The sequence below is a fragment of the Mustela lutreola genome, chromosome 2, assembly GCF_030435805.1.
Source record: "Mustela lutreola isolate mMusLut2 chromosome 2, mMusLut2.pri, whole genome shotgun sequence".
Classification (NCBI taxonomy): Eukaryota; Metazoa; Chordata; class Mammalia; order Carnivora; family Mustelidae; genus Mustela; species Mustela lutreola.
The window spans coordinates 59,876,528-59,894,570 of record NC_081291.1 but is presented as its reverse complement, the minus strand read 5'-3'; the positions used below and the strand labels follow the sequence as shown (position 1 = coordinate 59,894,570).

The following is an 18,043-nucleotide window of genomic DNA, read 5'->3' as shown; positions in this document are numbered from 1 at the left end:
GAAGGCAAATCTAAAGGTAATGGACATTTTGGTGGTAAGCAACAAAGAGAAGGCTGGTAGTTCCATTAGAGTAACAGGCTAAGCTGCAAGCCAGACAATTTTCCAAAGGAAACTGGCACAGAGATTGTTAAGAACAGTTCCTCTAGGATCAGAATAAGCCACAAACATGCCTCAGAAACTGCCCCTGAACGGAGCCCAGATTTAACTGGACAAGAGTGTGGAACAATTTACACCCCATGACATTGTCAAGAAAAACAGAGCAACCAGCCTGCAATTAGGGGGCCTAACATCTGAGTATGATCCCGACAAGACAGAAAACATAACGCAAACTAGGTGATGGGGAGTAAGGAGGGCACTTGTTGGGATGAGCACCGAGTGCTGTACGAACTGCTGAATCAGTATACTTCATACCTGAAACTAAGAAACACTGTACGTTAACTGAAGTTAAAAAGAAAACTTAATTTAAAAAAAAGAAAAGAAGCGGCGCCTGGGTGGCTCAGTGGGTTAGGTCACTGCCTTCGGCTCAGGTCATGATCTCAGGGTCCTGGGATCGAGTCCCGCATCGGGCTCTCTGCTCAGTGGGGAGCCTGCTTCCCTCTCTCTCTCTGCCTGCCTCTCCGTCTACTTGTGATTTCTCTCTGTCAAATAAATAAAATCTTTTAAAAAAATAAAAAATAAAAAAAAATAAAAAAATAAAAGAAAAAGAAAAACATTACACAGTCCACCAGAGCCCTGCTAAAATCTCTGTCATTCCAGGTTGACTGTGCACACATCTATGAGGGCACACTCTGAGAAGTGACATCAAAGGCTCCCATCTTTTGGTGGAAATAAACTTCCCTAAGATAATCCCACCAACTTACTATAGAGAAATAAACAAGTAAACAAAACAAGCCAGAGAGGGAAGAGTCAGTAACTGGAGCTGCTACACAATCCCACCTGAAATGTCCAGGTTCCTATCAAAAAACACTACGAGGCATTGAAAGAAACTGGATAGTGAATCCATAGACAGGGAGAAAAGCAAACAAGAGAAACAGCCTGATACACAAAGCAGCCATTACAAATATGTTCAAAGAATTAAATAAAATTATGCTTAGAGAGATGAAGAAAGGTAATAGAAATTATTTTTAAAAATCAAATGGAAAGTATAGAGTTGGAAAGCACAATAAAATGAAAAGCTCATTCCAGTGCTTCAACAGTAGATTTAAACTGGCAGAAGAAAGAATTAGCACACTTGAGGAGGGATCAATGCAGACTGATTGTGCAACCTCACACCACAGAGAAAGAATATTAAGGAAAAATGGAGAGTCTTAGAGAAGCATGAGACACTACTAAGCACACCAACATATAAGGTGAGAAAAAGGAAAAAGAATAAAGAAGAAGAAAATTTTTTAAAGAAATGTCCAAAATGTCCCAAATTTGATGAAAAGCAGTAATCTACATGTCTGAGAAGCTCAAAAATCTCAAAGTAAGATAACTTAAACGAAGCTCTGGAAACTGGTCCAAGATCTACAACAATAAAGTGTATGCCCAATGATGAAAATGCCACATTTAACTTGGTGGAAAATCCTGTAGCATCCTTAATGGCCCTTACCTCACCTATTCCTTGATGCTCCAAGGTATAGTAAGAGCTTTGCAGCAGTAGGGCCCCAGTTGCCTTCCAGAAAATGCAGAGAGACCGAATTTGCAATGTTCTAAACTCAGGGCTGCCTAAGGGATTTGTCTCTATGATGCCTAACACAGACTACACAGATAGTCAAAAGTGGCTGGGGTCCTAAGCTAAAGGAAGCCACGAGAAGCAGAGTGCATGGTTTGTGAAAACAAAATGGGCTTCTAATAGGTAGACCCCTGGAGGCAAGAAACTACAGGCAGAAGAATACAACGGAACAGCTAAGGTCCCAAGAAGAAGCAGAGGAGAGATTCTTAAGGAATTTGCCCCACTTTAAAACAGCCCTGTATACAGGAAAACTGAGCCCATGTATGAAAAGCACATACAAATCCAGGGATGACAAATGCCCAGAAAAGGCCTAGGAAGAACTTAAGCCTTCATGCTGCACTGATTAGAGAAGTTCTTCCCCAGCAGGAAGTCAATCTGCAAAGACTATGAGAGGCAGCTGTTGTATATGCTGAACTTTCAACAAAAGATCATATACACACAAACAGAAGAACATTTATACATATTATATTTTTCACAGGAAAAAATAAATCTCCAAAACATCCTGAACAAATACAGCCTTCCGATTTACTAGACAAAGACCTCAAAACAACTATTTTAAATACACTCAAAGAGGAAAGTACAAAGAGCTAACAGAAATCAGGAAAATTATGTAGTAAACAAAATAAGATTGTCAGCCAAAAAGCAGGAATAACCACAAAGGAACTCTAAAACTGAAAAATACAATAACTAAATTGAAAAATTCTCTAGAGCAGTTGAATGGAAAACTCCACCAGCAGAAAAAGGAACCAGTGAATTTAAAGACAGGGAATTTGAAATTACTGAGTCTGAGGCACAAGAAGAAAAAAGAATAAAGAAAAATGAACATAGAATAGCAGCTTTGAGGAACATCATAAAGTAGAACAATATATACAATATGGGAGTTCAAGAAGAAAGGATCATAAAGCTTATTTGAAGAAATTATGACCAAAAACTCCCCAATTTGAGGAAAGATATGAATAAACAAACGTAAGAAGCTCAAAGAACGCCAAGAAGGAAAAACCCAAAGAGACTCACACCAAGACACATTGTAACCAAACTGCTAAAAAACAAAGACAAGGAGATAATACTAAAAGCAGCAAGATGGGGCGCCTGGGTGGCTCAGTGGGTTAAGCCGCTGCCTTCGGCTCAGGTCATGATCTCAGGGTCCTGGGATCGAGTCCCGCATCGGGCTCTCTGCTCAGCAGGGAGCCTGCTTCCTCCTCTCTCTCTCTCTGCCTGCCTCTCTGCCTACTTGTAATCTCTGTCAAATAAATAAATAAATCTAAAAAAAAAAAAAATAAAAAAATAAAAGCAGCAAGAAAAAAGTAACTTATCAAGTACAAGGAATCCGTTTAAGATTATCCATGGATTTTTCAGTCAAAATCTTGCAGTCCAGAGGCAGAGGGATGAAATCTTTAAAGTGTTAAAAGGAAAAAACTATCAGGACAGCAAGGTGGCCCAGTCGGTTAAGGGTCTGCCTTCAGCTCTGGTCATGATCTAGAGTCCTGGGATTGGGGCCCGGGCCTGCTTTTCCCTCTCCCTCTGGATACTCCCCTTGCTTGTGTGCTTGCTCCTCTCTCTCTCAAATATATAAAATCTTTAAAAAAAGAAAAAAACTGGGGTGCCTGGGTGGCTCAGTGGGCTAAAGCCTCTGCCTTTGGCTCAGGTCGTGTTCCCAGGGTCCTGGGATTGAGCCCCACATCGGGCTCTCTGCTCAGCGGGGAGCCAGCTTCCTCCTCTCTCTCTCTCTCTGCCTGCCTTTCTGCCTACTTGTGATCTCTGTCAAATAAATAAATAAAATTTTTAAAAAAGAAAAGAAAAAAATTATCAACCAGGAATTCTATATCTGGCAAAACAAACAAACATACAAACAAACAAAACAAGTAAACAAAAAAACAGTCCTTCAAATATGAGGAAGAAATTAAGACTTTCCCAGACAAACAAAAATTGAGGGAGTATAAATACTAGAGCTGTCTTACAAGAAATGCTATAGGAACTTCTTCAAGTTGAAATGAAACAATGTATACAGGCTTTGAGTTCCTTTGAATTTGAAAATGCAAAGTTCCTCAGTAAGAGTAAGTATATGGACAAACATACAAAGAAGTATTATTATAATTTTAGCTCATAATTTATTTTCTTACTCTTTTTTAAGATTTAAAAAAACAATAGCCTAAAAATAACTACAAATCTTTGATAATGGGTGCACAACATATAAAGATATAATCTGTGAGACAATGTGAAAAGCAGAACTATAAAAGAGCGAAGTTATTATAAGTGATGGAAGTTAAATTGTTTTTTGAAACAATTTAATTTTGAAATTTTGTTATTTTTAAATGTTTAAATTCAAAACAAATGTTCCAAAAGTTTTAATTATTTAATTTCAATTAAATATTAAGTGTTAATTAAATTATTTAAATTGTGTTGATTTTGTTTCCTACAACTTTGCTGAATTTATGAAGTTTTTTGGGGTACAATCATTAGGCTTTTATACATATATATTTTATGTATAATTATTTAACTTTAATTAAATAGTAATTAAATTATTTAAATTGTGTTGATTTTGTTTCCTACAACTTTGCTGAATTTATGACCAGTTTTCTTTGGTACAATCATTAGGGTTTTATACATATTATATTACAGGTAAAATTTATTAAATATTAATTAAAGTATTTAATTTTAATTTAATTCTAAATTTTTAAATTTGAAACAAATGTTTCAAAACGTTAAATTTGAAACAAATAATACCTTCAGGATGTTATATGTAATCCCCATGGTAACCACAAAAACATCTAGTAAATATACACAAAAGGACAGGGGAAGGATCACTAAAAAAATAAACACAAAAGAAGACCGTAAGAAAGAAAATGATGGACAAAAAACTATGGTATCCACAAAACAAAATTGCATAAGTCCTTCCCTTGGGTTCCTGGGTGGCTCAGTCAGCTGAGGGTCTGCCTTTGGCTCAGGTCATGATCCCAGAGTCCTGAGACTGAATCCCACATGGGGTTCCCTGCTCAGCAGGGAGTCTGTGTCTCCCTCTGCCCCCAACCCTGCTCATGCTCGCTATCTCTCTCTCTCTTTCAAAAAATAAATAAAATCTATTTTTAAAAAAAAGTCCTGAGTGAGGAGTCAAGATGGCGGAGAAGTAGCAGGCTGAGACTACTTCAGCTAGCAGGAGATCAGCTAGATAGCTTATCTAAAGATTGCAAACACCTGCAAATCCATCGGCAGATCAAAGAGAAGAACAGCAATTCTGGAAACAGAAAAAAAAACACTTTCTGAAAGGTAGGACTGGCGGAGATGTGAATCCAAAGCGACGGGAAGATAGACCCCGGGGGGAGGGGCCGGCTCCCGGCAAGCGGTGGAGCAACGGAGCACAAAATCAGGACTTTTAAAAGTCTGTTCCGCTGAAGGACATAGCTCCAGAGGCTAAACCGGGGCGAAGCCCACGCGGGGTCAGCGTGGCCTCAGGTCCCGCAGGGTCACAGGAGGATCGGAGGTGTCTGAGTGTCGCAGAGCTTGCAGGTATTGGAACGGGAAAACCGGCTACAGAGACAGAGCCGACAGTAAGCTCGCAGCTCGGGGTTACCTTGAACCGGTCACAGGCTTGGTGAGCTTGGAGCGCGGCCGGAGGTCAGACAGACGGGAGAAACTGGGCGCTGTTCTCTGAGGGCACACTGAGGAGTGGGGCCCTGGGCTCTCGGCTCCTCCAGGCAGGAGACCAGGAGGCCACCATTTGTATTCCCATCCTCCGGAACTCTACGGAAAGCGCTCAGGGAACAAAAGCTTCTGAAAGCAAACCCGAGCGGATTACTCAGCCTGGCCCCTGGTAAGGGCGGTGCAATTCCGCTTGGGGCAAAGACACTTGAGAATCACTACAACAGGCCCCTCCCCCAGAAGATCAACAAGAAATCCAGCTGAGACCAAGTTCACCTACCAAGGAGTGCGGTTTCAATACCAAGGAGAGCAGCAGAATTCCAGAGGAGGAGAAGGCAAAGCATGGAACTCATGGCTTTCTCCCTGTGATTTTTTTAGTCTTGCAGTTAATTTAATTTTTTTCTTTTTCATTTTTTTCTCTTCTTCTGCTAAAATTTTTTTAACTTTTACCCTTTTCTTTTTTAACATTTTTTAACTAGTTTATCTAATATATATATATTTTCTTTTTATATTTTTCTTTATTCCTTTTTTTAATTCTTTTCTTTTTTTTTCTTTTTTTTTCTTTCTTTCTTTTTGAACCTCTTTTTATCCCCTTTCTCCACCCTCACGATGTGGGATCTCTTCTGATTTGGTTAAAGTATATTTTCCTGGGGTTGTTGCCACCCTTCTAGTATTTTACTTGCTCCTTCATATACTCTTATCTGGACAAAATGACAAGACGGAAAAATTCAACACATAAAAAAGAACAAGAGGCAGTACCGAAGGCTAGGGACCTAATCAATACAGACATTGGTAATATGTCAGATCTAGAGTTCAGAATGACAATTCTCAAGGTTCTAGCCGGGCTCAAAAAAGGCATGGAAGAGATTAGAGAAACCCTCTCGGGAGATATAAAAGCCCTTTCTGGAGAAATAAAATAACAAAAATCTAACCAAGTTGAAATCAAAAAAGCTATTAATGAGGTGCAATCAAAAATGGAGGCTCTCACTGCTAGGATAAATGAGGCAGAAGAAAGAATTAGTGATATAGAAGACCAAATGACAGAGAATAAAGAAGCTGAGCAAAAGAGGGACAAACAGCTACTGGACCACGAGGGGAGAATTCGAGAGATAAGTGACACCATAAGACGAAACAACATTAGAATAATTGGGATTCCAGAAAAAGAAGAAAGAGAGAGGGGAGCAGAAGGTATACTGGAGAGAATTATTGGGGAGAATTTCCCCAATATGGCAAAGGGAACGAGCATCAAAATTCAGGAGGTTCAGAGAACGCCCCTCAAAATCAATAAGAATAGGCCCACACCCCGTCATCTAATAGTAAAATTTACAAGTCTCAGTGACAAAGAGAAAATCCTGAAAACAGCCTGGGAAAAGAAGTCTGTAACATACAATGGTAAAAATATTAGATTGGCAGCTGACTTATCCACAGAGACCTGGCAGGCCAGAAAGAGCTGGCATGATATTTTCAGAGCACTAAATGAGAAAAACATGCAGCCCAGAATACTATATCCAGCTAGGCTATCATTGAAAATAGAAGGAGAGATTAAAAGCTTCCAGGACAAACAAAAACTGAAAGAATTTGCAAACACCAAACCAGCTCTACAGGAAATATTGAAAGGGGTCCTCTAAGCAAAGAGAGAGCCTACAAGTGGTAGATCAGAAAGGAACAGAGACCATATACAGTAACAGTCACCTTACAGGCAATACAATGGCACTAAATTCATATCTCTCAATAGTTACCCTGAATGTTAATAGGAAAAAACGTAACCAAAGAGGCACAGAATCTATACTCAGAAAACTATAAAGTACTCATGAAAGAAATTGAGGAAGACACAAAGAAATGGAAAAATGTTTCATGCTCCTGGATTGGAAGAATAAATATTGTGAAAATGTCTATGATACCTAAAGCAATATACACATTTAATGCAATTCCTATCAAAGTACCATCCATCTTTTTCAAAGAAATGGAACAAATAATTCTAAATTTTATATGGAACCAGAAAAGACCTCGAATAGCCAAAGGGATATTGAAAAAGAAAGCCAAAGTTGGTGGCATCACAATTCTGGACTTCAAGCTCTATTACAAAGCTGTCATCATCAAGACAGCATGGTACTGGCACAAAAACAGACACATAGATCAATGAAACAGAATAGAAAGCCCAGAAATAGACCCTCAACTCTATGGTCAACTAATCTTCGACAAAGCAGGAAAGAATGTCCAATGGAAAAAAGACAGCCTCTTCAATAAATGGTGTTGGAAAATTGGACAGCCACATGCAGAAAAATGAAATTGGACCATTTCCTTACACCACACATGAAAATAGACTCAAAATGGATGAAAGACCTCAATGTGCAAAAAGAATCCATCAAAATCCTTGAGGAGAACACAGGCAGCAACCTCTTCGACCTCAGCCGCAGCAACATCTTCCTAGGAACATCGCCAAAGGCAAGGGAAGCAAGGGCAAAAATGAACTATTGGGATTTTATCAAGATCAAAAGCTTTTGCACAGCAAAGGAAACAGTTAACAAAACCAAAAGACAACTGACAGAATGGGAGAAGATATTTGCAAACAACATATCAGATAAAGGACTAGTGTCCAAAATCTATAAAGAACTTAGCAAACTCAACACCCAAAGAACAAATAATCCAATCAAGAAATGGGCAGAGGACATGAACAGACATTTCTGCAAAGAAGACATCCAGATGGCCAACAGACACATGAAAAAGTGCTCCATATCACTCGGCATCAGGGAAATACAAATCAAAACCACAATGAGATATCACCTCACACCAGTCAGAATGGCTAAAATCAACAAGTCAGGAAATGACAGATGCTGGCGAGGATGCGGAGAAAGGGGAACCCTCCTACACTGTTGGTGGGAATGCAAGCTGGTGCAACCACTCTGGAAAACAGCATGGAGGTTCCTCAAAATGTTGAAAATAGAACTGCCCTATGACCCAGCAATTGCACTATTGGGTATTTACCCTAAAGATACAAACGTAGTGATCCAAAGGGGACGTGCACCCGAATGTTTATAGCAGCAATGTCCACAAAAGCCAAACTATGGAATGAACCTAGATGTCCGTCAACAGATGAATGGATAAAGAAGATGTGGTATAGATACACAATGGAATACTATGCAGCCATCAAAAGAAATGAAATCTTGCCATTTGTGACAACGTGGATGGAACCAGAGCATATCATGCTTAGCGAAATAAATCAAGCCGAGAAAGACAACTATCATATGATCTCCCTGATATGAGGAAGTGGTGATGCAACATGGGGGCATAGGGGGGTAGGAGAAGAATAAATGAAACAAGATGGGATTGGGAGGGAGACAAACCATAAGTGACTCTTAATCTCACAAAACAAACTGAGGATTGCTGGGGGAAGGGGGGTTGGGAGAAGGGGGGTGGGGTTATGGACATCGGGGAGGGTATGTGCTTTGGTGAGTGCTGTGAAGTGTGTAAACCTGGCGATTCACAGACCTGTACCCCTGGCGATAAAAATATATGTTTATAAAAAAAAAAAACAGAAAATTAAAAGAAAAGAAAAAGAAAAAGACAAATACCATATGATTTCACTCATGTGGAATTTAACAAACAAAACAAATGTGAAAAGGGGGGGGAAAGGAGAAGCAAACCAAGAAACAGACTTAACTATAGAGAACAAACTGATACTTACCAAAAGAAAGATGGGTAGGGAGAAATAGGCGATGACAATTAAGGAGTGCACGTATTGTGATGAGCACTGGGTGATGTATAGAATTGTTGAATCACTATATTACTTATCTGAAACTTAAAAAAAAAAAAAAGGCCTTCCCTAACAGTAATTACTTTAAGTATAAGTGGATTAAACTCTCCAATCAAAAGGCAATAGACTGGCAGAATGGATTAAAGGACAGGATCATGATGTTTAGAAGAGACTCATTTCAGAGCTAATAATACACATTAATTGAAAGTGAAAGGATAGAAAAAGATATTCCATGGATATAGTAAAAGAGAGAAGGGATGGCTCTACTGATATAAGACAAACTTTAAATCAAAACTGCTACAAGAGACTAAAAAGGCTAGTATATAATGATAAAGGAGTTAATATACCAAGATGCTATAACAATTATAAAATATATCTACCAAACATCAAAGCTTCAAATATACAATGCAAACACTAAACAAGTTGAAGATAGAAATGGACAAATTACAATTATAAGAGACTTCAATATTTCACTTTCAAAACTGAATAGAACAACCAGACGAAAGATCGATAAGGAACCAGAGGACTGAAAGAACACTGCAGACCAAATGGACTTCATAGACAGATTACAAAACACTCTATCCAAGGTAAGCAAAATACAAATATCAAGTACACATGGAACACTCTCATGACAGACTAAACAAGTCTTAATTTAAAAAATGAAATCATACAAGTATCTTTTTCGATCACAGTAGAATGAAACTAAAAACCAACAGCAGAAAGAAAACTGGGAAATCCAAAAATATGTGCAAATTAACACACTCTTAAACAATTGGTCAATAAAGAAGTCACAAGAGAAATTAGAGAATATCTTGACAAAGGAAAATAAATCATACTAACCAAACATACCAAAATTTGTGGAATGCAGTGAAAGTAGTAGTATTAAAGAACAATATATCGCTATCAATGCTTATATTTAAAAAGAGAAAAGATCTTAAATCAATAACCTAACTTCACACCTTAAGGAACTAGAAAGAGCATATAACTAAACTCAAAGCTAGCAAAGGGAGCAAATGACAAAAACATTAGACAGAGATAAAACAGGGTATAGAAAACAATAGAGAAAAAAACAAAACACTTAGAGTTACTTCTTTGAGAGATACACAAAATTGACATAATTTTAGTTATACTAGGAAAAAACAGAGAAGACTCAAATAGCTAACATCAGAATTGAAAGAGGGACCATTATTAATGTTTTTACAGAAAGAAAAGGATTATGAGAGTACTATGAACAACTGTACACTAACAAATTAGATCACCTAGATGAAATTTATAAATTACTAGAAACACCACAATGTACTAAGTCTTGAATCATGAGTAAATGAATAGTAAATGTGAAAAGACCTGTAACTAGTAAGGAGACTGAATCTGTAATAAAAAGCCTCCCAACAAATAAAAGCCCAGTACTAGATGGCTTCACTGGTGAATTCTACCAAACATATAAAGAATAAACACCAATCCTCCTCAAACTCTTCTGAAAAATTGAAAAGGGTATACTTCTAAACTCACCCTGTAAGGCTACCATTATCCTAATGCCAAAGACAGACAAAGAAACTATAAGAAAACTACAGACCAACCACAGACCCTGATGAATATTAACACAAAAATCCTCAACAAAATACTAGCAATACAAATTCAACAGCATATTTAAAAGACTATACAACATGACCAATGGGATTTATTTCTAAAATATAAGGATGGTTCAACATACAAACACAGATTAATGTAATATATGACATTAAAAGAATGAAGGGGAAAAAAACAAGATCATCTAAATGAATGGAGATAAAGCATTTAAAAAAATTCAACATTTTTTCATAATAAAAACACTCAAAAAACTAAGAATAAAAGAAAACTACTCAACATACAGAAAGAAGGCCATATATGAAAAGCCCACAGATAATATCATAATTGATGGTGAAAGACTGAAAGCATTTCCTATAAGACTAGGAACAAAACAAGGATGCCCACTTTCACCATTTCTATTCAACACAGTATTGGAAATCCTAGTCAGAGAAATAAGACAAGAAAAAGAAATAAAAGGCATCAAAATTGGAAAAGAAGTAAAACTTTCTCTGTTCACTGACTATATCTGATATGTGTAAAACTCTAATGATTGTACCAAAAAAAAAAAACTGTTCATAAATTCAGCAAAGTTGTAGGATACAAAATCAACACCAAAAAAATCAGTTGCTTTTCTATATATTAACAATGAACAACTAAAAGAGAAATGAAGAAAAAATTCCACTTAAATAGCATAAAGCAGCATACTGAGGAATAAACTTAGGAAGGATGCAAAGACATGTACACTGAAAACTACATGTTACTGAAAGAATTAAAGACACCAATAAATGTAATGAAAGCCCATGTTCATGGACTAGAAGACTTCATACTGGTAATACTACCCAAAGTGATCTACAGATTTATTGTAATCTCTATCAAAACCCCAAAAACAAATTTTACAAATGCACACAGATATTAGCCATTAACAAATGGTTAATGAGGACATGAAAAGATACTCAACATCACTAGCCATCAGGGAAATGCAAATCAAAACCATAATGAGATACCACTTTGTGCCCATTAGGATAACTACTATCAAAACAAAAACAGAAATTAATAAATGTTGGTAAGGATTTGGAGAAATTGGAAACTTTGTGCACTGTTTTTGGAAAAATGACATGGCGTGACCACTATGGAAAACAGTATGGTGGTTCCTCAAAAAATAAAAAATAGAACTACCTTAAATGTGATCTAGCAATTCCCATCTTTGGATATATATCCAAAGGAATTCAAAGGAGGAACTCAAAGACATATTTGTACACCCATGTTCACAGCAGCAACATTCACAATGGCCAAAAGGTGGAAGGGACCCAAATATCCATCAATGAATGAACTGACAAACAGCATGTGGTAAATACACACACACACAATGCAATATTATTTAGGAAAGAAATTCTGACACAGGAAACAACATGGATGAACTCTGAGGACACTGCTCAGTGAATTAAGTGAGTCACACATGATTCCACTTATATGAGGCAATGAGATTAGTCAAATTCATAGAGACAGAAAGCAGAATGTAGTTTCCAAGGTTTGATTGGGGGGGAGGGGGATAAAGAACTCAGCTGGGGAAGATGAAAGATAGATGGCAGGAATGGTTTCACAACAATGGCTAAAATAATCAAGCTTATGTTATATATATTTTACTACCCCCAAAAAAGCTAAAAACAGATGTGTAAAATCTTAACACAGAAACATATGAATTCAGGGCTGGGGAAACACGGCTCAAAGTTAACATGGGGAAGGGGTTTAAAATATCAGGGCATTTTCTCCACTGTAGTCTGGCCATCATCTTGTATCTGACTTGAACAGTAGCCTCCTGACTAGTCTAGCGGCTTCCACACTTAGTCTAATTTTCACACTACTTACAGATTTCAAATCACAGACTTTTCACTCCTCTTCTCAAAAGTCTGAGATGGCTCTGCCTACATCATTAAGTCCACACTTACCAAGGAGCATTTTAAGGTCTCATCAATATCACTTAGAAAGTAAATTTACGGCCATTTTTCAACTTATACTCTTATCCCCTCCATCCAGCCACACTGTTTTCATTTTATCATCTCCTAGTTCGGCTTATACTAATTCCTTAGCTAGATGCTCTTTCTTACCTACAGATATCCAAAGTATCCCTCAAGGAACAGCTTAAATAGTTACCCTGAAGATTTTCTGATCCCTATAGAATCAATTGTCTTTGTCTCTCATTTCCACAGCCCTTGTTTTTTTTTACAGGTACCTCCTACAGGACAGGATGGCTACTTGATTACTGCTCACTGGCCTATGAGTTCTTGGAAAGAAAGACCACAGTTTATTCTCTCATGTCCCAAACACTGGGCTCCCATAATGCTTGCTGAATGATATTAGTGGCCCAATCAAGGAACAAGTCTCTCTGCTGGACTCTGTGCAGGTAAGGACAGATGTGGGATATGGCATCCAGTCTGGGTGATACATTTCAAAGGTTCATAGTCAATAACACAATCAATTGAGTGAAATGTCATCTGTACAGATAAATGATGTGAGCACATAAAGTGGGCTGCTTAGCCAGACAAGAAAAACATTCAGGGAAAATTCTAAAATATCTGCCATCCAAGTGAACAGATTCTTAATTCTATGCACTGGAGCAACATGCAACTCCAAAACTCAGTATATGTTTCAGGGAGACAAATTTTGCCTCTATTTTTAAAAAGATTCTTACAATCAGAGCTGTCCAATTATGTAATGGGACTGAAACTAGTGGCCACATTATTGAAGTGTTGACAAGCTCAGGGTGGAGAATCAATTGTCCTAAGATTTTCTGCATCAGCAAAGGTTTGACCCAAGACCATTTATTAAATCAACACACATTAAATGCTTGACACTGTTCTAGTCCCCAGTGATATAGCAATAGACAAGCATAGTTCTGATCTCTTGGCCCTTTTTAAGCTCCAAATGACAACTTAAAAACAAAACTAAACAGGGGTGCCTGGGTGGCTCAGTGGGTTAAGCCTCTCCCTTCAGCTCAGGTCATGGTCTCAGGGTCCTGGGATCAAGCCCCACATTAAGCTCTCTGATCAGCAGGGAGCCTGCTTCCCCCTCTCTCTGCCTGCCTCTCTGCCTACTTGTGATATCTCTCTCCCTCTCTCTCTCTCTCTCTCTGTCATATAAATAAATAAAATCTTAAAAAAAAACAAAAACAAAAGAAGGCAGTGCTTAGAAACAGACCAGTATATATATAAGAACCAGATAAATGATGGGTGAGCATTCAAAAGCATTCTAACAAATGAAGCAGGGATAACTGATAAGTTATAAAGAAAAAAACAAACTAGATCCCTGCTCAGCATCAAGTCCAGGTGGAATAAAGAAGGTGAGTGTGAAAAGCACACTCTAAAACTTCCAGGACCTAAAATAGGAGAGTATCTTTATGACATCAGAGTAGAAACAGGTTTCTTAAATGTGACATAAGCATGAATCGTCAAAGGAAAAAAAAAAGTGACAGATTCAACTACAACTACATTAAACTTGGCAAATTTCAGTTAGCTAAAAGATCCCATAATCAGAGTGAAAATAAAGTCAAATTTGGCACATTTCCAACATATATATCCAAAGGATTAGTATCCAAAATATACAAAGAACACCTACAAAACAGTACAAAAATAAAAACATAATAGAGAAATAAGCAAAAGCTGTGACCATTTCATAGAATAGGAAACCCAAATGACCCATAAACACAGAGAAAGATGTTCGGCTTCCTCAGGGAAATGCAAAATTAAACTACCATTTCATAACTGCCAGAATGGCAATAATTAAATTTATCAATTATTGGTAAGTAAGTAGAGCAAGGGGACCTGTTATACACTACCAGTGGGGGAGCCAACTTGTATAATCACTTGGAAAAACATCTTGGCATCACTGAGGTAAGGTAGAAATCATGTCAGCTTCAAAATATCTACTCTAAGATAAGTGTTACACACATGCACTAGAAGATATGTGCAAGCAAAGGCATGCAAGAACAAAACACTAGACACAGCACAATCAATAAACCATGATATGATTCATCCTAGGGATTACAGATATGAAAATTAACAAACCACAGCTACAGATACCAACATGCATGAATCTTGAAAACACAACTGTTGAGGAAAAATACCTATGAATGATAAAGTACCAAAACAAGCCATAAGGAACAAAATCTCATTTAAGGATATACATGTATTTGGCAAAACTGTAGAAAGGCAAGGAATTTTAGATAGTGGTTAGCCCGGGGGGGGGGGTATGTAACATGAATATTAATAAAGGGAAACCTCACTAAATGTAGTTGAGAGATTTAGCAGGGATAGCTCTCCTACTGTACCAATCTCACCAATTGCAAACACAACAAGGAAGAGAAGGACCCTGCCCAGATACTACTTTACTACCCCAACAGAAAGAATAACTTTCTTCTGCCCAGGGAAAAGGCCAGCCAGTGAGAGACTGTCACAACACAGCCAGTGAAAAGTGTTATGCTTGGAACTCCCAGTTTACTCCAATGGACTTTTTGTTTATAAAGCCTCCCAACACCACCTACCCCTCTGTTCAGTGGACTTGCCTATGGTTTCATGGTAGCTTGCTTGTCCTGGATTGTAATTCTTTGCTATTCCTGAATAAACCCATTTTTGCTGGTGAGATAACTAGCAGTTTTGCTTTTTAAGGTTAGCAGTAATCAGGCAGAGATATCCAAGGTTCCCAAAATATTAGTGTTTTATTATTTTTTAAGATGTATATGCATAATATACATGTTTTCTGAAACAATATACAAGGCAATGTAAACTTGAAAATAAATCTGAAAAACATAGCCTATAATCTGACAAGATTAACCTAATAGTTTATGGGTTTTGCATATTCCATTTATTATTATTTCAAGTTTTTGATAATGTATAGTTCAAAGTATTGAAAGTCCCTATCATACAGATGGGTCTATCTTCCAAAGGTTCGTTTCTAAGTGGGTTATTTTTTCCACTAAGAACAAATGTGCCCACCAAAATAATGCTGTATTCCCAGGCAGTCCCCCCAAAGTTAAGGTAGTGTGCAAGACAGCTGAAATTACCCATCACCTGGTATCATGCTCTCACCCTTCATTATGTTCATTTTAAAAGATGTAGAAACCAGGGCTACGTGGGGTTCTGTAACCTGGTCAGGTCACGTGGTTAAGAAGTGGGATCTGAATCCCAGCTTTTGTCTACTCCCAAATGGTGGCCTCTCCTCACACCACTCTTTCACCATGCAAAAACTCTTAGAAATCCCTTTTATCTCTCCAAATAAACTCTTGATCAAGAAGCCAACGTCGGGCTAACAGCCAGAAAGGACAGGACCGGAGGTTAAAGCCCCGGGCCGAGTCCCCAGAATAAGTTTGCTGAGCCTAGCAGGTGGGCAACGTGGCCTTCCCACCAAGGGTGCCAAAGGCGGCACGCCACGGGGCCCGGTCCTCGTTCCGTGTCACCACCACCCCCGCGCCCAGGTCCTGAGTCCCGGCCGCCGAGCTCTCAAGTGGCCTCCGGGTTCGCGTCCGAGGGCTGAACTTGCGGCACTCGGGCTCCAGGGTCACGGGAGAGATAAGTCCCCAGAACTCTGGAAGACCCCTCTTCCCCCAAGCCCCCACAGGCCCTGCCACCAGTTTGCCGCGACCCCTGCCCGGCCGACCCCGCCCTCGCCCCGCCCTCGCCCCGCCTACCCGCGCGCTGTGCGGGCAGTAACTCTTGCTGAAGATCATCACTCGGTTGCCCTCGATGAGGCCCATGAGGCGGCGCCGCAGCTCCTCGCGGGCCTCGGAGAACGAGCGGCCGGTCCCAGGGGACGACAGGCGGGCCCGGCGCCCTGGCGGCAAAGACATGGGCACGCCGCGGACGCTGCCCAGGCGGCGGTTGGGGACCGCGCCCACCTTCACTGACCCCGGCGACGTCGGCGCCCGCGGCGGCGGTGGTGGCGGTGGCTGCGCCAGGGCGGCGGTGTCGCTCCCGGCCTTGCCGGGAAAGTTCAAGGACCGAAAGGCGGGTGGTGCCGCCGGGAGTGGGCCTGGGAAAGGGGAACCGCGAACACCACCCAGGCCCGGCACCTGCCACTAAGCCAGCCCGACCGCGGATCGCGCCGCCTCGCCCCCCGGCGCCGCCCCGCCCCCGGCGCCGCCCCGCCCCCCGGCGCCGCCCCGCCCCCCGGCGCCGCCCCGCCCCCCGGCGCCGCCCCGCCCCCCGGCGCCGCCCCGCCCCCCGGCGCCGCCCCGCCCCCCGGCGCCGCCCCGCCCCCCGGCGCCGCCCCGCCCCCCGGCGCCGCCCCGCCCCCCGGCGCCGCCCCGCCCCCCGGCGCCGCCCCGCCCCCCGGCGCCGCCCCGCCCCCCGGCGCCGCCCTGCCCCGCGCATGCAAATTAGGCCTTTCCTGGCCAGCAGAGTTTGTTGGGAGTAGTCAGTCCTTCAGAAAGAGTTGAAGTGGACCTAAAGCTTCATTATCCGTTTAGTGCACATCCTCCGATTGCCCAGTCTCCATCACGTAGCCCTGGTTGCCCCCTGTGAAGTACTTTCCATGCCTCGTAATCTCCACTAGCCTCCTGAAACCATCTTTTTCCTTTTTTTTTTTAAAGATTTTTTTTTATTTATCAGAGAGAGAGGGAGAAAGCGAGCACAGGCAGACAGAATGACAGGCAGAGGCAGAGGGAGAAGCAGGCTCCCTGCTGAGCAAGGAGCCCGATGCGGGACTCTATCCCAGGACGCTGGGATCATGACCCGAGCCGAAGGCAGCTTCCCAACCAACTGAACCACCCAGGCGTCCCCTGAAACCATCTTAGAAGCAGACTTACCTCAATGAGGAGAGATGTTTCAATCTTATGAAAAGAGTGAATAAATAAAAGTCATCTTTAGGAAAGATGGTTATTTATTTTTTTTACTTTAAGATTTCATTTTAGGGGCGCCTGGGTGGCTCAGTGGGTTAAAGCCTCTGCCTCGGCTCAGGTCATGATCCCAGGATCCTGGGATAGAGCCTCGCATCGAGCTCTCTGCTCAGCAGGGAGCCTGCTTCCTCTTCCCTCTTTCTCTGCCTGACTCTCTGCCTACTTGTGATCTCTGTCAAATAAAATAAAATCTTAAAAAAAAAAAAAAAAGATTCCATTTTAATTCCAGTTAGTCAGCATACAGTGTTCATTAGTTCCAGGTGTACAATATTCAACACTTCCATATATCCGCAAGTACTCATCACCTGTTTTACCCATCTCCCCCCCCACACACACACACACCTCCAGACTGGGAGACCTCAGTTTGTTCTCTGTAGTTAGAAGCTTGTTTCTTCGTTTGTTTCTTTTTTTTTCCTTGTTCATTTGTTTCTTAAATTCCACATAGGAGTGAAATCATATGATATTTGTCTTTCTCTGGTTTATTTCT

At 40.5% G+C, this 18,043-nt stretch overlaps 1 protein-coding gene across 1 annotated transcript in view; it reads right to left on the bottom strand.

The window, feature by feature from the left end:
* The window catches only part of TXNRD3 (thioredoxin reductase 3), a 68,714-nt gene extending 51,934 nt beyond the window's left edge, over positions 1 to 16,780 (bottom strand). Inside the window, exon 1 of the mRNA XM_059161938.1 lies at positions 16,351 to 16,780. Coding sequence (XP_059017921.1) covers positions 16,351 to 16,509 — 159 coding nt within the window. The 5' untranslated portion in view covers positions 16,510 to 16,780. The remainder of the gene's footprint in view (positions 1 to 16,350) is intronic.
* Between the last annotated feature and the right edge of the window lie 1,263 nt (positions 16,781 to 18,043).